Source organism: Cyrtonyx montezumae, unplaced genomic scaffold (genome assembly GCF_038088225.1).
Source record: "Cyrtonyx montezumae isolate F1298 unplaced genomic scaffold, pur_monq_1.0 scaffold_22, whole genome shotgun sequence".
In the NCBI taxonomy this organism is placed as follows: domain Eukaryota; kingdom Metazoa; phylum Chordata; class Aves; order Galliformes; family Odontophoridae; genus Cyrtonyx; species Cyrtonyx montezumae.
Genome location: NW_027071959.1, coordinates 3,104,766 through 3,125,021, shown reverse-complemented (window position 1 = coordinate 3,125,021; position 20,256 = coordinate 3,104,766). Strand labels below are relative to the sequence as shown.

General features: G+C 50.3%; 1 protein-coding gene across 1 annotated transcript in view; it reads right to left on the bottom strand.

The window, feature by feature from the left end:
• The window catches only part of GRIK4 (glutamate ionotropic receptor kainate type subunit 4), an 85,731-nt gene that overhangs the window by 50,550 nt on the left and 14,925 nt on the right, over positions 1-20,256 (bottom strand). Inside the window, exon 2 of the mRNA XM_065738485.1 lies at positions 969-1,133. Coding sequence (XP_065594557.1) covers positions 969-1,133 — 165 coding nt within the window. The remainder of the gene's footprint in view (positions 1-968; positions 1,134-20,256) is intronic.

Sequence of the window (20,256 nt, the reverse complement as noted above, 5' to 3'; positions counted from 1 at the left end):
CCCAACCCTTCTGCATCCTACAGGTGACCCAGCAGTGAGACAGGAGCAGACGGAGGTCTGCTTGTTTTCAGCACAGCTGCACGTGGCACTTCCATCCAGGCTGCCTGGCAGGCTCTATAAATAGGCGCACAGGTACTTGCTGAAATGCACTTTATTAACCAAAGGCGTCTATAAATAATGCAAACGCTAATTGAGGAAATGGAAACGCAGCCTTCCCGGGATGCTCTGCGGGTTACACAGCCCTGGAACCAAGAGCCGCAGGGAAACACATCTAAAATCCCCATTATTTAAATGATTCCTTCAGCTTTTCCAACGCTCCTGGTAATTAAAAAATACACAGCCCCCTCCTGAACTCAGGACTGTCTCACAACTGATCCTAAAAGGAAGATATCGTATCCCAAAGTGTTTATCCCTCTTAAGGAAGAAGCTATTACAGATTCTTGTGGCTTCTGGGAGCTCTGTGGGACGGGGCCCAGCGAGGATGCTTTACTTATCATTGATATTAACACATCAGGCATCGCCGGGATCACCGACCACAGCAACCTGTTTGCACGGAGGGATGTTAGAGCAACGTGGAAGGTGTCTGCTCTTTCCGAAACAGCTCTTTTCAATCCATAGGACTTCAAAATTCCACTTTGTGTAAACAAATCCACTGCCAATCTACAGCACCGAGAAAGCCATCATGTTAGCTGACACACGGCGCTCCGCAGGGCTTTAAAAATAACTTAATTGCACGGAACTGGCCCAGAGTCTCTTATTTGCACGCCGTCAAGGAGCATCACCTCCCGTATCATTGCTTCTGCTTATTGACACACAGATTAAAGAAAATAACTCGTCCCAGGCTGCTGAGCCGAGTGATGGCAACACCAGTGGGGGACCTGGCTCCAAGCCTACAACAGAATATGCTCTGCAGCCCGGGCAGCATGCAGCAGAGAGCCCCATGGGGCAGCAGCCCTACAGATACTCACTGGTCTCCGCCGTCTCATACTCGCTGTCCCGCAGCAGCTCGAAGATGTCCACCTCCACCTTGGCCTTCCCCAGGCGCTCGGGCGCGCGGTTGATGCGGTTCTTGGCCAGGGTGATGGAGAGCCGCTCCCCCCGGCTGCACTCCATGGGGTCATCCAGGATGGCTGCTGCAGGGGCAGAGCAGAGCAGTTAGGCTCAGCGGGGGCACCCCACATCCCATCACCCCCTCCCACATCCCGCACCGCAGCAGCACTACGTTCCTGCCACATCCTTCCTCCCGCAGCTTCGCCCACCTCCAGCTCTCGCCAGACACGTGGGTGTGAAGTCTGCAGCGAAGCCGAGCTACTCGTGCTGCACTGCCCGTGCTGCAGCCCTCCCCGAGCACAACAGCCAGCTGCACCCCATCCCAGCACACAAAGAACGGAACAACATCCCCCAACAGCCTTGCTTTATTCATGAGGAAGCGTCGGTACGGTGCCGACACGGGCGCTGGCAGCGGGAATATTTCGGGAAGCACGTGGGCAGCCGTGGGTGGGAAGGGACAAATATTTTTCAAACAGAAAGCACTCGACTCCTGAACTCAGCTCCTGGGCCCACCCACTGAAAGCTGCGTTAGGCAGAGATGGAGAGTAATAAAATTATTTTTACTTCGGTGACGAAGGCAAAAAGCAATCGGAGCTGAGCGGAAATCGCAGCACCTCAATGCGCTGGCACTGCCCTCACTGCTCCGGGTATAGGGAGGTCTCCTCCAGGACACTGCTTTTCCCTCTGAGCTGTGCTGTGGTTGTTAGAAAGGCACCCACGGCCACGTCCCCCTTCCTAACATCTCTCCAAAGGGAACAAGCACCATCCAGAAGTGCCTGTGCATTGGATTTGTGGGGCTCTCCTGGTCTGTGTGCTCGTTAATACCTTGAGATGCACCAGTGTGCTGTTTTCTCCCCCTTTTCTTCTTGCCCTTCTTCACCCAGTTTTGCATTTTTCAAACTTGAGAGCACGCAGAAAATGCAGGAAGGACTGCAGCTACAGCCACAGGTAAAAGGAAAGCTATTGGCCTTGAGGTGACAGATGGAAGCTGGACTCCAGGATGACATCTTCCAATCCTGTCACCCAAACGACCTAAGGGACAGCTAAGAAATTCACCTTTCTGAGCCACAAAATAAACCTCACCTCATTGCTGGGTATCAGCAATGCTGGTGGGGCCCACACCAGCCCAGCTGCAGCCCAACAGCTTTCTCCCTGCTTTAGGGGAACGGCACCGAGAAAGGACGCAGCAATGCTTCTTGTGGAGGATGTGCAGATGTTTGGGTGAGCACCAGAGAGCACCACTGCTGCCTGCAGAGCTGGGGCCGTTAATCTTGTGCTCATTATGCAGAAAGGTTGAGCTTTTCCTCTGAGGCCGTGAGCACATATCGCCAGATTTCAGATGCTGATACAGTCGGTGACCGCTCCTAATTACAAAGTTGGGAAAGGAAGGTGCCCCAGCACGCAGCTCGCTTTCCAGGAAAGGATAAAGCAAAGCTCTCATGCTGCTGAGCAGCACCAATGCCTCCAGCTGCCAGGAGCTGACCCAGCAGAACGGAGGGGAGCGGCGTCAGCGCTCTCGCACTCATTATTCTGCACTTTAGAGGCTCAGAAATCACTACGACGGACAACGCCTCCACGCTCATGCTTCCTTCATCAGTTTCCAAAGCTCACTTCCACTAATGCATAATCAACTGCATCACCTCAGCTCTCTGACCCCACCACAGCACTCGGTCATTTTGAGAGCCTGGTTAGCGTTAACTAAACATTAAACCAGTCCCCAGGATGGACTGGGTAATGAGACTGAGCTCATCTTTATGTGTCAGACCCGGAGGACAGAAAAAGTCGTTTAAAGTTTGAAAAAGGTTGGTTTTAAAACTTCACGTCTTGGGACGCAGCACATCTAATAGCGGCATCATTAAGTATAGAGGAAAATCTTTACATAAATTCCCTTTCATCTCTTCCTGTCTATTAAACATGGGAAGCAGCGTCAAGTACATCTTTAATCCTGAAAACTTACAGCAAAGTCTTTGAACTTTGCTGGCCTCAAAAATCACTTCTCCTTTCCCCGTCATAACAACGTCCCCATATCTCGACCACTTTCCCTACGAATGATGGGGAAAATATTTCTGTGGGGGCTGGGAGCAAAGGGGATGGCAGTGGACATCTGAGGAGGGCAGTGGGGCTCCAAAGGGACCGGGGAGCAGTGGGGAGTGAGGTGCTGAGACTTCTTGGGAGGAGACAGCTGGAGATGTTCCGATCCCAATGGATAAACCTCCTTGTTATATTGACAACTCCTATTCTAGACCATGCACACAGGTTTTCCTTGCACCTAACACAACAGCAAACAATGCTAGAGGTTATAAAGCAGAAGAGTTTGTGGCTTTGGATAGGTGCTGGAAGTGGCCAGGTTACAGTCACTCAGGATTTCTCAGCTCTAAATCCCCATCAAGCACAGATTGCGAATTAAATGCTCCAGGTGAAGGACTGAACAAGAAGCAGAACAAGGAAGGTGTTACTGGGAGCAGATAAATGCAGGTGATGCCCTCTGAGAGCAGACCTCTCCCACCGCTCACCCCCACCTGCCCTGCTCCCAGCCCACAGGGGCACAAGAACAGCAGAGCTTTGCTCAGAGAGTTTGAAGCAGTGATGCGATTCCTTAACCCCACGGCACGGGCACACATGGCTGCCCTGCTGGGTGGGAATGGCACCGGGCTGTGGCACTCTCATCACCCTTCAGCAGAGCGCAGCGTGAGGAGGGGCCAACGCTCTCCTCCCTCCACAGGATTTTCTCCAGAAGGATGAAGGACTCGTAGTTTGCTGAGCAGCTCAGCCTTATTCCTCGGCACAGAGCTGACAGTGGACAGGCAGCACTGTCAGCAGTGCTCTCAGTGATGCAGACAGCTTTCTTCTGCAGCCCAGCTCCGACACGGCAGCTCGTCCTATTAGACACAGCAGCCAGCTCACAGACACCCAGACCCAATGCCTTCACCCTTGGCTGGCTCTCAAACAGGAGCACAGAACCTCCTCTCCCCGCAGCCACAAAGCTCCTGAGCACAGCACAGCTCCATCCATTACCCCTCTCCATCCAACAAAGCAGCATTCACGGAGCAGGACCACGGAGCAGACGTTACAGGGCACTCTGTGCGCTGCCACAGCGATCTGTGCTCAGCTGACATTTCCCTGTTAACTTCATTAAGCACTGTTACATTTCCTCAGATGCTTTTCACGCCATTAAGATGTAAAGCAATGCTCAGAAACACAGCTGCATCCTCAGCTGGTGTAGGTTTAGCAAAGCCCTGGCTTGGCAGACACAGCCCACAGCCTGTCCCTTCGAGGCAAAAAGCCACCTAAAGAATTTCTCAGGTCTCTCCACTGACAGGTTAAAATCACACCTCCAGCCTCTCCCAATCGTTACTGCAAGCAGACCTCAAGCCCTCCATGCTCCGCTCCCATCAGCCAGACACACAGCCAGCCTGGTCCCAAACCCAGGAACCTTCACACCCAAACTGACCACTGATGGCTGCAGAACAGCCACATCTTGCTGCACGCAGCACCGACCCTCCGGGCTGCCACTACGGGGAGCAATAAGCAGATTCCCCATCACAGGGTGCTGAGCTCAGCTCCAGCAGAGGAACGGGTGGGATTGTGTTTCCATTATCAGCTCTGAAGTGCTGCTTTAAAACAAAATCAGGAGTCGTCAGAATGCTGTCTCTGAGAGGAAGGAGGATCTCAATGAGGAATAAGGATAACTAAAAACATAAACTCTCTCCTTCGCGGACAAAGGGACCTGATAACGTCTGTCTGATCAGGGGAGCAGAGGGCTGTTTATTGCTCTTGGCCAACACTGAAAATCTGCATTTAAATGGAGCTTCCCTCTCATTTCTGCTATCCAGAGTGAGTGAATTCAGGAGAGACAGGGAAGGGAGACGTGATAAAAACAGCTCAGGGCTTTAGTTCCTCCTGCTTGAAATGCAGCCTCTATTCTCTTCTTTAATAATTGCTTTGTGTACACAAAATCAGAATGGCATTCTGCAGGACAGATGCTGCTCTCTTTTCCCTTCCCCAGCCTGAGGACAGCCTGCTTTGTGCCTAGGCAGGCACTGTCCCTCTCAGGGTGGGTCTCCTCTCCTTTTGCACCCAAGCAAGGAGATGGGAGCAGTGGGATGAGGACTGGGAGGACCAAATGGAAATGCCGTATCCAGATGTGATGCTCTCCTCTCACAGAGGAGCACGGCAGCAAGTCGAGCTCCTGGCATGGCACCCAGAGCTCCTGCAGGTTTCTGCACACTCAGGTTGGAGGCACATGGCAGCCGTGGATAAAGTCCTGAGCTGCGGATTCCAATCATGTCTTTGTGCCCTGCTAAGACCTTTTTAATCCCCAGAAAAGCCTGTCAAGAGACTTCCTAAGAGAGAGGAGAAAAGAGCAGGGAGAAGAAGAGATGACTGATTTCACCTTCCTGAGGCGCAGGTGAGGCTGGGGCAGGGGAAGAAGGTTGGGGCCGTGGGGGGAATGGGATGCTGGAGACTGCGGGTGGGACAGGCCACCAAGAAGGCCTCCAACCTCCACAGGCTCCCACACCTGTCCAGGCAGATTGCAGTCTGCCACAGAATTCCAGCTCCTGGATGGACACTTCCCCATACCCACACACAGCTGCTCGTAGTGCCTACATCTTGCTGCCTTCAGAAACCAGCCCAAAACCACTGAACATGGCTTTCTGCCTGTCTTCTGCTTCAGCAACGCCGAGTTGAGCTGTGCTTCAAGAAGAAGAATTTCAGCCCGTTTTTATGGTCCCCAGTGACCACCAGCAGCAGTGGTTTTCAGGAGGAGAGCAGTGGGAAGCCTTGGTGGGGCCAGAAAGCTCAACAAGCCCAGGAAAGGAGAAAGATCTTAATTAAGTCAGTGGAGAGCATCAATACAAGAAAAACAACCACGCAACCCCCAAGTGCCACTGCCAGGCGAACAAGAAGAATGACAAAGGAAGAAAGAATGTGTAAAACCCTAAGCTTAAACATATAAAGAAAATAATAATAATAAATCCAACAAGCAAAGGGGAAAAATCCACCCGGATTCATGGCTATGATCACAGAGAGATGGCAACGCACAGTGTGGCCATGGGGCTCTGCGGGACAGAGGATGCACACCCCCAAATGGCACAGGACACTTTCCTGGTCACATACACACCATAAAGCATGTCCTGTACCTACACACAGATCATCACAGCAGCCCAGGGCTCCGTCCCAGGGGTGGCTGTATTTCAGTGGCAGCCAAGGCTATTCCAGCACGCACACAGCTCTGCAGCACTCTGGGATTTACTGATTGACAGCGACGGAAGGAGAGCAACATTTCCAACACTGACACTTTGCTGTTGTTGTGGACAGAGCCATTTCTCCAATCTCCAGCACGTTTTGGGAGGACAGGGATTTGGGGTCCCTCTAAAGCCAATGGATTTCCATTCATGGCAGTAGGGTATGGAAAAGGCCCTTCATGAGCATTTTCCTCATACCCTTCCTGGGATCTTTGCATTTGCTGTGGATTTGCTCTTTTTTTCTGCATCTCCATCATTTGTAGGACTCTGGGTTTTGGCAACGCTCACTGATCTCTCCCCAGTTGGCAATCACGAGCACACTGCAGAGGATGCACAGCTCAGACCCAACGGTGGAGCACAGAAGTGCCAGCCCTGGCCCTGGACTCCCCCATCTAGCTGATTAACACTAATTAACGGCGTACACAGGGACAGCAAACAGCCTTGGATGGATCCCCAACATCCAAGTGAGAACTGGAAAATACTGCACTGGCTGAGAGATCTGGGGTTTTGCTTTCACCAGTATGGAGAGCCCGTAGATATTTTGCACCAGTTCTACTCCTGTTACAAACCATTACCCACTGCTGCTGTTACAAATCTCTAAGAGATATATCCAAGGACAAGGACCCACCACGCCGGGCGCAGACATCAGATATGACAGCGCCTTTAAAGACAGCAGACAGACAAATGATGACTTTCCTTCCCTTGTGATGGATGGAGAACAGAGGCACCGAGAGATAAAGTGTCTCCCCAAGGTTTTGCAAGACCACACGGCAAATAATCACAGCTAATGTGCCAGAAGACTTCAGAAACTCTTCTCTAGCAGCTTTTTATTTAGTGTCACCGCAACTTGGCACTTCTGCTTCAACACACAGGCGTCCAAATGCATCACTACAGCCAAGTGAGCACTGTTAGTGGAGCTTCTGGGAGAGGGGAGCGCCAGGAGGAGTGGCACATTAAGAGGAATGTGTGAAGATAAGGAGCAGGGTCAGGGTCTAGCCTCAGCCTGGATGGAAGACACAAACTGCCCTGATGTTGGTGTGCAGATGTGCGAGGGAAGAGTGCAGCCTGCAAGCAGGAGATGATCACAGAGATGGATAATAGTAGGAAAAGGCAATAATGGAGACATTGTCCCTATTGCAGGCAGCTCGGATACATTAAGCTCCATGGAAGAGCTCAATCCAATTACAACACGACACTGGAGCCCTTCAGGAGAGTTTTCATCTCTTTGTTTTACTGTCGAAAAAACAACTTTTCCTGCTGAGTCACAGTGAAATGAGATGCTAAAGAGCTGCCACACCAGATGTGGAAGCCCTTCAGATCCAATTTCCATCAGTCTACGCAGACTCTATTTATTTATTTTTTGCCACTCAGCCCTCACTAATTTAATAGGTTACTTTAACGTCTTCTTGCTTTTCCCCTCTGGTGTGCTCTGCTCAGTGCATTTTCCCCCTGGCTTCTGGATAAGAGAACCAGGCAGGGATTCTCTTTCCCTGTACTCTGACAGCTTTCCCTCCCTTTGCATCCCTCTTAACAGCAAACTGCTGCTTCATCTAATATTCGCTTGATAAGAAGATGATGTGTTAATGCAAAATTGCTTTTTCTCTCTTCGCTCACACACAGCATCTCCTGCCTGACCCCACATTAGCACCTGTGCCCACTGAACCACTCACTCAGGATACCCCACAAAGTCAACAACCACAGCCATGCCCCCGTTGAGGAAGCCAAGAAGAACATGGACACAGGTGAGGTTCAAACAAACAGAGATCTGCGGGGAATGTGCATCAGTTACAGTGCATTTAACTCATCGCTTTGTTGCTAAATTACTTGCTGAGACCTACAGAGACCTGAGGTTTCTGAGCCTGGGGCAGTGCACACAGATCCCTGCTGAGACCTTATGTGGGGTGACAAGGGCTGCCTGGAGAACCACAACAGGAGGCAACATCCTTCAATATAGATCCATAGATACATTAGGTTGGAAAGGACCTACAAGATCATGTAGTCCAACCATCCTCCTATCACCATCCCTACCCACTAAACTACTAAATCATAAACATAACTCAACGTATCCCAAAGAATCTCTGAGTTTTCCATACAGTGGTGTTCAGCTGTTGGAAAAGAGTAATTTTTAGGCAAACAGCCTTTGCATTTGGTTTGGGAGCTCATTACAGATTCCCCTCCAACTGTGTAACATGGAGAAGTTTTAAATGTGATGCACAGAAGCAGGAAAGGGTGAAGAGAAAGGAAGGAATTCAAAAGGCAAAGATAAAGCAGAGCTGCATAGGCTAAATCAAACCAGACCCCAAGATTCTTAGTGATCAAGATGATAGAAACCCTCTGGTGAGGCTGCTCAGGTCCCCATCAGATGTGATGGAAGCAGCCCTGTGCTAACACAGAAGCAGAAGGATATCACCACCCAACAGTGGGTCATGGATGAGATGCACCAGCACCAGCTACACTCATCTTGTAAAGCAGAGTGAATTACATCCCCTGCAGTTCGTTATGATGCTTCTTAGAGAGGGTACTGAATTAGTTACATTAACGCAGCAAGGAGCTGGATCAGGTTCCCAGTGATAAGCTTAATTAAACAGCAGAGTTATCCATAGGCTGTGGTTTATGTTATAAATAAGCAACATTCGTGTTGATTAATTAAATCAAGTCATGGTTCAAATTGTAAATCCTCCTACTTGTAGTCACCTTAGTAAGGAGCTGAACACAACATCTCGACATCAGCAGTGCAGGGCACGGCCCGGAGCAGAGGCAGAGCTGAAGGGAAAGCCTCAGTCCTAATGAAACCCAGGGCAAAACTTCCCCCCATGAAGCTCAACAGGAACCAAGACTGACCCTATCCTTCCCACTGTGAATCAATGATATGGCACACACCTGACATGGCCACCAATGGGCCCATCCAATCCTGAAAGAATGATGATCAGCCCCTTCAGCCTCTTCCCGTTTTTCTTAACACAATCTGACCAGATTGGGAACTGTCTAATAACAATAATAATAAAACAAACCTCATTTACAACCAGCTGCAGGATTGGAGCTATTTCCTCCATCTATTCACTATCCCAGAAACTGCCTTTTAAATGGATAACAACGATTGTGAGGGTCCAGTTATTACCTTGAAACCTCACATTTTGATACATCCAGTGTTGTTCTCTTATATAAATAACAGTTATTACTGTAAAGTGATTTTTTCCCCCTCTGTATTTCCCAAGAGTTCCTGCAGAAGATGGCAAAGAAAATGGTTTCCATTAATACTACACTTAGGCCCTGTTGCTTTTTATACTTTAACTCCCATCATTAATCTTCTAATGTGTCTTTAAACAAATGTCATTTATCCCACAACTCTCTGGCAGCTCTCCCTCCCTGTTTTTGCCCATCCCTTTCCCACTATCCTGCACGGCAATGTGGGAGCTCTTCCTCCCCTGACTCATCAGTGGGTGTTGTGCTCCTTCCAGGCAGGGAGAAGCGTCTCAGCTCTTTTGCAGGCAGTTTGCTGGCAATGACAAGAGAAACAGGAGAGCCCACCATCAGGAAATGCACATCTGAAGGATCTGTGCAGGGAGGATGGCCGTGCTCCCCAGGGCCTTGCAGGAAGGATCACAGGATGACTTTGCCACGAGGTTACTCCCCACTAATTGTGGGTGCACCTCACGGAGCTGGTCCTTGTGCAGGCTCTGAGCACGGGGAAACGTTGCCTCTGGCACGCAGCATCCTCCTTTGAGCACACTACAAACGCAACTGCTAAGATGCCACTTTCATCTGATCTGATGACGATAAACAAGGCTGCTCTTTTCATTACACAGTCACAGGCCAACCAAGTGTGCACTTACCAGCTATTTGCTCAGGATCCTTTGGAACAGCCTATACCCCTGGTGGCATGTGGGACAGGACCCCACTCACCATTTGCCCACAGTGAGAGGAGCTTATTGTCGTTAAGCCCTGTTCAAAGTGAAGTTCATGGGCACAAATCCATGGGTCCTGCTTGCAAGGTCTGTGTGTGAAGACACAGCACTGCTGCAACAGTGGTGGACAACAGTTAGCAGCAAAACCAAGCCATAAGTTAACAGCAAAACCAAGCCATAAAGAACACCACCTTTGTAGGCTGCCCACCTTACAGTCACCAATCTTCCCCTGCAGCTATCGGCCCTAGCACCAGAAACAGCAAAGATTAATGTTTCAAGTTACCTTGTGTAACTTCTGGACATTTGGTCTTGTCTGTTTTCTCTTCCTCCTGAGAGTTATGACATTCCTCCTACCCTTTCTCAGCTACAGCCTCTTCTTCATTATCATCTGTCAAGTCCAATTAACATGTGCAGCAGCATGCAGGAAGACCATTTGCGAGGCCTCCTGACAGCAGCCCGCACCCTGCAGAAGCACAGGCAGCCCCGGCACACGGCCCCTCCCCAGGGACATCACGGCGTGGAGCACACATCCCTCAGTGTCTGCCTTTGGTGATGGTGGAGGACGTTTTGCATGCTGGAGAACATCCATCTGACCGCTTTTTGACCCCACAAACCCATGATCTCAGAGCTGTATCGTCCGGATACCGATCGGTCAATGGGTTTTGCAGCGATCTTGAGGGTTATTGGATGTGTGAGCAGCAGGGTGTCTCACGGCGCTCTGTGGCTTCAGGATGGATTAAGCCCTGGGGGGAGAGGTCAACGAGACATCCGTGCACTGCTCCAGTTCTTCCAACAGGGCTTAATGGTGATAAGCTGTGCCGAGGCCTGATGCACAGCACACCAAGCGCTGTGGATAACAACTACCTTCCATTTAAGCAGTTGCCCCCAGTCCTTGCTCTTGTATCAAACCATCAGCCCAACCTACAAACCACCAACTGCACCCAATCCAACCAACAAACCACTGCTGCACCCATCATCCTGCTGGCAGGGGATTGACTCACACCACACCTCAGTGACCCTGTCCTTCCAAATTCAACATGCCTCCCCCCCAAAAATGCACAGCCCTGTTTCTTGTGTTCTCAATCAAGCAACTAACGAGGAAACGGGTAGAGCAAAATCAACAGGAAATTAAGGCTGCGCGCCACTATCTCTCACTAACTTTAAACAAGAAAAAACACAGGGAAAAAGAAAAGCCAAAATATTCTTCTCAACAAGAGTGGCAGAAAACGATAGGGAAGAGGAGAAATGCGAAGGACACCACTGAACCTGGGGAATGCACCACGTGTCACACCACAGCTCCATGAGTGTGTCAGTGACCACCGGTATCATTTGGTATTGAGGAACGGCCCACGGTCACCTGGGGATGGTTTCTTGTACAATTGGTTCTGACTCTGTCACTTCTGCAAGAGGTCACATTTCGCTGTTCCTTTAGTGGATAACTTTGCTGCAATGTTGTTTCTTGTGTTACTGTTTTTACTGGAAAGAGGTCATATAAAAATAAAGATTAAAAAAAAAAAGGAGAGAGAGATGGACTCAGATAAATGTTTTTGGCATGAAAACCTGACATTTTTCAGGTGAAAATTGGCTCATTTCAAACCATGAAGAAAGGTTATAATTTCTGATGAAAACAAGCCCATAAGTAGTCTTGTAGTTTTTCCAAAGGCAGACTGCTCTCACTGCATTGGAAGCCCTGAAACGCCCATTTTGTTCTGTGTGTCCATATTTCTGCAGGAGCTACTGTGTGGCTCCAGATGAGAGTTACAGGATGCTACAGCAGATAACATTTACTATCTAAATCTACGGCCATCACTTGGATATCGCTTTATTTTTTCATATAACCAAAATCTAACGCATACACGTGTGTGTAAATATGAGTAACACACAGGATAAGAACTTCTTTACAACCCACCAACCAACCAGCAGGCTGACAGGATGCCAGCCCTACCAAGAGCACCAGTCCCCTCCCTTTGCTCACAGAGCTCAGAGGCAGCAACCCCATCTCCACTCTGCCCACAGCTCCATCCACCCTTCCTCCCGCACACCTTGCATTTCCCACCTCTGACACTACAAACCGCCACTCACCTTGGCTGAAGAGCTTGCCAATACCCATGGCTCGGCATTCAGAGCTTCAATTAAACCAATTAGCATCCCCATCCCAGGCTAATATCGCGGAGCAAGTGGAGGTTGTACCATCCAAGTAGCAGACCAGCCTGCATGTCCAGATGGTCACTGGAGGTGCCTGAACCACCATCTCATCCTGACACTGCGTGCTTGGGCCCATTTCAATGGCACTGGCCCTGTCCGTCTGCCTGGAGGAGCACTGGGCCAGCTGGGTCGAGGGGTTTGTTATCTTCTGGCACCAATGGGGGAAACACAGCTCCCTGGTTCCTAACATCAGCTCTGAAAAGGGAGGAGAGGAACTGGAAAGGGCTTGTCGTTGGAAAGGGGAAAGCATGATGGGCTCATCCATCATGAGTTCACAGCAGTTCTTCGTTTCCTCGTACGGTAAGGAAGAGAGGGATGCTCTGAGCAGCGAGGGCTCTAAGTCCCTTTAAAATCCCCTATTAGCCTCCTGGTGTCATCTCCCTGTCTGAACGAGAGCGGATAACGCTCCGTTCTCGCACACCCTGAGCCCAACCTGTCAGCAGCACTCCCACTCATTCTGTACCTCTGTTCAACACACACAGACTGCAGCACGGCTATTAAAAACAGAGGAAGCGACCACGCTGAGACACTTGCCTGTGCATGCACAGAAAGTATTCATAAAGGAGCTCATTATTAGGAAGAAGATGGGAAGAGTCTTGCAAGGCAAGGAGCCCGGAGTGGCTCTGAGCAAAGCAGCCAGGAAATGGCAGCATCCTTCTCTCCTGACATGACATTGCCTCAGTTAAGTTTTCCTATTGAGGTAACCCAGAGCCAGCACGGCGTGGTGACAGATGGAAGGAGCCTGCGGGGAAGGATGGGGCTTTCCTGTCTGAGTTACATGCAGCAATTGGTTGGGCTTTCTTTTCTCAGTGCTTCTGATGGGGTCAGTGTGCAGGGAGAGGAGAAAGCCCGGATTCTGATTCAAGATTTTGCACATCAGAGGGGAAAGAGCCAAACTGAACAAGTGATGGGAGCAGGAAGTGGGAAACTGCACCTTTTCTCACCTCCAGCCCTGCTCCTTTCCTTTAAAACTATTGCATTAATGTAGCTTTCAAGGAAAAAAAAGTAAAGCTCTTTTACATCTCTGAGAGCTGTGCTCTGCTGGTTTCTACCATCAGTCTGTACATCAGGAAACACTGCTCCAAAGAGTGGTTGGGCACTGGCACAGCTGCCCAGGGAGGTGGGGGTCACCATCCCTGGGGGTGCTCCAGAACCACAGGGACATGGCACTCAGGGACGTGGTCAGGGGGCACAGTGGGATGGGAGGGGGATCCAAGAGGGCTTCTCCAACCTTCACAATTCTGTGATTCTATGATGACAGTGACAATCCCAAAACCACTTCAGAACTTCCTGCTGCCCCCACTCTTTGCGTTTCACATCAGCAGCGACAGAAACTTGAATCCCTGCCTTTAAGTTGCTGAGCTCGATCCTTTCAGGATTTTCCTTTCTGAAAACGCTTATTTAACCCTATATTCCCCATTCCACATACCTGGGAGACAACAGCAGAGGTGCACAGCTTTCCCAGGCCCCGGGAAGCAGGCACAATGCTCTGCTTGCCCTGGTGGAGCTCACAGCCTGGTGGGGGTCACACCCCCTACTTCTGTCCCCTGGCCTTTCCCTGGCAGCTGGAAGCACACCGATGCACCAAAGGGGATTTTTAGGGACACCCCTCTGTTCAAAACCTGTCAGCTCACTCCTCCAGAAGTCCAGCTCATCACAGAGCCTTTGGCTGGAGCTGCCCAGCACCACTCACAGTGAAAATCCTACACCCAGATGCTAGGGAAATCCAAGGGATGGGGCAGAGCCAACACACCTACACCTTCAGCCCATCTTCTCGCTCAGCCATCCCTCCTTCCCCCTCCGGGGTCTGTGCTGCTGCTCCTCTGCCTCATCCCAGAGCCCCTGGGATGAGAGCAGAACCATGTGCTGGGTAGCAAGCAGGCTCCCTGCCAAGCAGCAGCAATGCTGGCCGTTTCATTTCCCATGTATCTTTAATTTTAGTCTTAAATATACACAAAATAAATCATTCCTGGGCTGCCTGTACCCACAGAAGCCATTGGTGACAGCAGTTCAGGGTACACATCCACGCAGGCACAATGAGGCCAGGAGTTGCCTCAGCTGCTGCAGACCACTGTGTCCCTCTGGCACTGCCCCTCCCAGACACTATTTTTCATAAAGCCCTTTTCTGTTTTGTTTCCAGCTCTTTTCACGCTAACTTTATGATCCCTTCAGCAAAGCTCTGCACCAGGTTGTATTTTGCAATAACTGAGACAAATGGCATTACAATAACTCAGACTCCAGCGTGGCTATCATTAACACTCCTGCGTTCACTGCGAGCACACAACATTGGCACAACAGGTTTTAAAGAGCCTTATGGAGGATGGAGCAGCCCTGGCTGACCCCCCCCCATCAGGGATGGAGGAGGAGAACAGAGGTTTCCAGCTCAGTTTTCTCCCCAGTCCTTCGCATCGGTTATATACAAGCATCACAAAATGCCCTGCAGCCCTGTGCTCTGTGCATGGCAGCACCCACTGAACCCCAAAGGGAAGGTTGGGTGCTTGGAGCTCTTGGAGCAAACAATGGGTGCACAGAAAGGTGACACCAGAGCCTGGAAATGCCAAAGACTTCTGCACTGTGCATTCCTCTGCAGTGGCTGGACATAAAGCGAGCACACAAGCCATGATCCTCATGGGGCTGGTTCGTTTTGGTGCCCACAGTTCAACGTTGAGGTCTCCCACCACTCTCCCTGCTGCATCCACGCAGTGCCCAGCAGGAAGCTGGCCTACCCACGTGCTGCAACTGCAGCTACGAAGAGCAGCAATTTACCAACATGTCCAAACAAGGGCGACGTGGATTGATAAAAATCAACAGTTAAACCAGTGCAGCATCTGTTGCCCGTGTAGGAGCTTGGCTGAAGTGCACTTCCCAGAGATTCACTGCCTTTTCCCTCTGACTCCGTGTGCTGAACACCCATCACAGTGCTCACAATGCTCCATCCATCTCCAGCCACGCCACCAAAACCATTCCAGGAGGAATAACGATAACACTGAAAGCGAGCATTAGCCAAAAACTCAGCTCCATATTTTTCTCACCCTTTTAAGCTGTCTCACTTGAGAAGAGACAGGGAGCTTTATCCTGCGTTTCTGCACCAGCGACCTCCAGATGTTCCTGCCAGCATTGCAGGCAGAGAGGAAAAAACCTGTTTGTACCCTTCACCACCCCCCACACCCACCATCCTCCAAAGCATCCTTCAGGATTTCTCTAGGAAACTGCTGCAGTCTCAATTACCCTAAAGCACCACCGCCATAAATCAGGCAAAGGCAAACTGCAGTAAAGTGCTCGAACCAGAAGAGATGACGGGGGCCTTGTACGATGGCCAATTATCGCAGAAGAGTGAATTAATAACATAAATATAAAGTGACGAGGGCCATTTTCTGAATGCAATTCTCTGAAATGCTCTTCTCCCCATCCATTGTGCCATGGGGTCTGCACGCCGCAGCCGGGTATGGGAACATGCAGGAGCTGCTGGGAACACGATCAAGGGAAGGACAAGGGTAGAAGGCTGGGACAGATGTCAGGGGGCCTGAATCTGTATATATACAAATGTCTGTAGTCACAGCAGCACCAAAGCTGGGAGCACTAAGAGCTGCATCCCTTGGGTTTGCGTATTATGACCAAAATGTTGAATTCTAAAGGGTCTCAGCAGCTTAGAGAGGTTTGAGTTGGAAGGAACCCTTAAAGGCCATCTGGTCCAACTATTCTGCAATGAACGGGGACACCCAGGGCTACATCTGGTGTCAGTGGGGGCAATGGGGGCAGTACATTAACTCTCAAGATCGGTGTGGAAACCTGGACAGGGCTTTGGCGAGTGCCAAACGAGAACAGCACGTACCAGGGCTGCATGGAGCCTGAACCAGAAGCTCTGCCTCCTCTTCTCCACTGCAGAATGTTTGAGAAGAGCTGCACAAACATCATCGGATTGTATTGAGTCTGGCCATGCAAAAATCCAAAGATTAAATTATGCATTTGCCCCACGGGCGCTGAAGAAAGAAACTGAATATAATTCTCTCACAGGTGGAACAAATTTTTAAACAAAGATTTATTTGCCTGATTATTACTTTTTTTTTTTTTTTAATATTAAAACATTGGATTTCCATTCTGATTTTCCTAGCTGCCGAATGCGTTATTAAGAGGGGATTTTAAACCCCACCGGTCAGCCTGAGGATGGCAAAGCAGAGCTCATTTTATTGTTCATTTCCCGTTGGTTGGGGTTGGTTTCCTTTGGCGTTAACGATTACCTGTGCTCTGTGTGCCCGCAGCCAGTCTGCTCCATATGCTCACAGAGAGGTGTCCGCATTCAGTGCCACGGTTTCCACATCGATTGACTCATTAAGGTTGGAGAAGACCTCTCTGATCCCCAAGCCCGACCCCAACGCACCCCACCATGCCCAGTAACCACATCCCTCAGCATCACATCCCCACCGTTCTGCAACAATTCCAGCAACAGTGACCCCACCACTGCCCTGGGCAGCTTTCCCTGTCCCACCCCAAGGCAAGATGACTCCATTGCAAACTACAGTAGAAATGTTGACAAGTTAGACGTGTCAGCAGCCTGAATTCAGACAATAACAGTTTGCATTACCAAAATAAGAGTTTCCAATCCCACCTTACCTGAAAACTGGTTAACCTCATCAGCAAACACAATGCTGGTTCTTGCTTTTCAGACTGGTCTGGAAACATCTGGTGTTTTCCTCCCATGCCCAGCTCCCAAAGGTTGGTGGTGGCTGTCGCACTGCTCACCAAGCACCAGAAGCATCCACTACTGATTGCTAAGACTGAAACCCTGCTTGATTTGAACACAACCAGACGAGCTGCAAGGCTGAAGATGCTTGATTTCTGCAGAACTAAGCCCCGAATGGAGGAGATGCACTGAAGCAGAATGAGAAAACACAATGCACTGACAACAGTGGCTGGGGGAACTCAGCCCAAGCAAGAGTGCTGCTGTTGGGTTAAAGAGATCATCCCTTCACCATCCCTCTGCAGAGGGACCTGGTATGCTAGGGAGGCTTAGCTGCAGGGCACAGTTGAGAGGTGGCATGCAGGGATTTACATGTAGCACCAGCCTTTGACCTGTGTTCCCAAGCTGCCTGTAACACAGCCCCGCCAGCGTTAACACCACTGCCCTCAAAATGAACAGTTTATAACTCGTTCTTGTTTATCTGTGTCTCTATTGCTGCTATTAATATTTAATGTCCCTGGAGTAAAGGTTCCTTTCCAGCACAACGAGCCCTGCTGCAGCATTCATCAGCGTGGCAGCACCCAGGGCTCAGCACGGTGCTCCCAGCTCCCAAATGTGGGCAAAGAGGGTGTGGGGTGGGATATGTCAGCTGCAGAACGAGCACCCCACAGATTCTTGGAGCCTCCAAGGGTTTGAATAGCTGTGGGCAGCCCCAGTCCCCATCCTGACACAGCTGGGACAGGGACCCAGGCTCCGTATCCTCAACATGAACCACGCTCTCCATGCTGACAAGAGGATGCGCATCTGGAAGCCAAAGTGGTCCACAGACCTTGAGACGAGCCCCAGGTGGCAGCTTGGTTTGGCCCAAGCTGAGCTCCTGTTAAGGAGACTCATCTTCTGCATCCACCCAGACACCCCCAGGGCTAAAAGCCCCGGGGATCAAGGGTCAGAAGCTGATGTTTCATGGCATCCAATTTACAGCACACAATTTGCCCTGGTCTTAAGCAGGAGAGAGACACTGACTTGGCCAACTGGAGCTCTGCACTTTGATTTAACCTCACGGAAAAGGTGCTGCTGAAGAACAGAAATGATGAGATGGAGCAAGGGATCAAGAAGACAGGATTGGTACTTTACACAATCATGCTCTTCTTGGCAGCCCCGAATCCCAATTAGGGACCAGAACAAAGCCAGCCCATCACTAAGGGTCTCCCACCTGCCTACCTGACCTGGGTGCAGGAGGTGGCGTAATCCCGCTCTCAGGAAAGCACCCATGGATCAGACAAGTGAGTGTTGCTGTGCATGACGAACTCCAGAAAGCCTGGCACTTACCCTGGGGATTGCCAGAGGACTGCATTATTTAATGGCTGTAACAGCACAGAAAGGGAAACAAATCCTATTTACATGGGATCACACCTGCAGGGATGCAGGAGGTCCTCTTCAGCCCCCTGCAGGTTAACAACCAGGGCTGGTTGCTACGAGCAGCCTTGGTGAGGTGCTGCTTGTTCTGCTTGTCTGCAGAACGCAGATTTTCGACCCGGCCCTTCACGTTTTATTCAATTAAGTGAAAGACAGCCTGAAGAATTATTTCATTTCCTTAAAACACATAAAGCAAGCGCTCCCTTTTCCAATCTCAGCTGCCAAGTCTTGGCCCCGAACTTCAGGAACAATTTCTCCTGTATTTACTGAAAGCTCACTCTAAATCTTTTCCTACACCAAACGCCAGTCCTCCAAAACAATTACCCTGCCTGCAACATTGCTCACTGCTACATTTTCCATAAGCATTAGTCATTTGATGGCATGCTGTGTTTGCTAGAACAGAACCCGGGCCATCCCTTTGCTGTCCCCCTCTCTTCAGTGCTTTCCAACCCATGGCTTTCCAGATTTCATCTCCTCCTGATGAGAAGACCACTGCACTGCAAGAAGCCATCCACACAGCTCAGACCCACTGGTACAGGTTGGCCAAGGACTGGGCTAATCCAGGGATGCCTTTTTACCCCAGGTTTTGTCCCCTCCCTCACGGAATGCTTTGATGGGAAACTTGAGGCTAAAAATGGAGCATCTCATTTTCTGCCACACCAGAAAGAACAAACTGGTGCTCTCTTTCCGCATACATATGTTTGATGTCAACAAGGCAGAGCAGGTCATTCCTAAAAAAGGCACTTCAAATACCAGTGCTCCCTGTCATCTCGGCTTTCCATCAGAAAATGACAGTCTCCCACTTCAAAACAAGATCTAATGAAACCCCATTTATTCCCATCTTGCTGTAATGACATTAGACAGTTCTACCAATTCCCCTTTATTGGTCGCTTATCTGCCTGAACAAACCACCCACAGCCCACGCCCCGTGCATTACTGCTCTGGCACAGCCCCCTGCATCACCCCTCTAACACAGCACCCAGTGCTCAGCAGAGCCTTCAGTTGGCTTGGAGGCATCCTGTGAACACCTTGTTCTCTCTAGGAGATTTGTGCAGCTTTCAGACAGGTCAGGTTTGGTTTGAGCCATCAGCAGGACAGATGACAGGCTCGTCAGCACGTGAATGCTCACCCTGAGAGAGCTTGGGTGGGAACATGGGGAAGGATATTGCTGTGAGCTGCTGCCCACACCTCCACGGTGGGCAGGGATGTGTGCACTCGGGCAGAGGCTACTGCAGCACCAGGGATTCTGTTTTGCAGTCATTCTTCATCCCCAGATGCTCGTTTCCAGTAGCACACTGGCTGGATGCAAGTTCACTTTGCAACAACACTACAACCAAGCCATTCCCATCCCCCCCAACAGAGATGTTGCTGGAGAAGCATCAAGTTCCCAGCTTGGATAACTGACCCACAACAGCCACCAGTTTGTTGCTGCCTAGGTGAAAACCTCAGCCAGATTCTGCTGTGCTTCTGTCCCTTTCTCCCACAGCTGACACTGTGAAGTGCATGCACCAATAGGACACGAAGCAGTGGCATCAGCAAGGGAGCACTGGGAGCAGCTCAGTGGGGCAGTGAAGGCTCCTTGATGCCCGTGGGCTGAGAACCAGCGAGGTAAGCACTCCCTTTACAGCTAGAGATGCTACATCCTATTCTCTGCTGGGCTGGCTATCAGTAACATCAGCTCCCACTTCCATGAGCATATTTAGCCAAAACATGCACACACAGACACCTCCTGCTCACCATAGGGTGTCTGAGCACA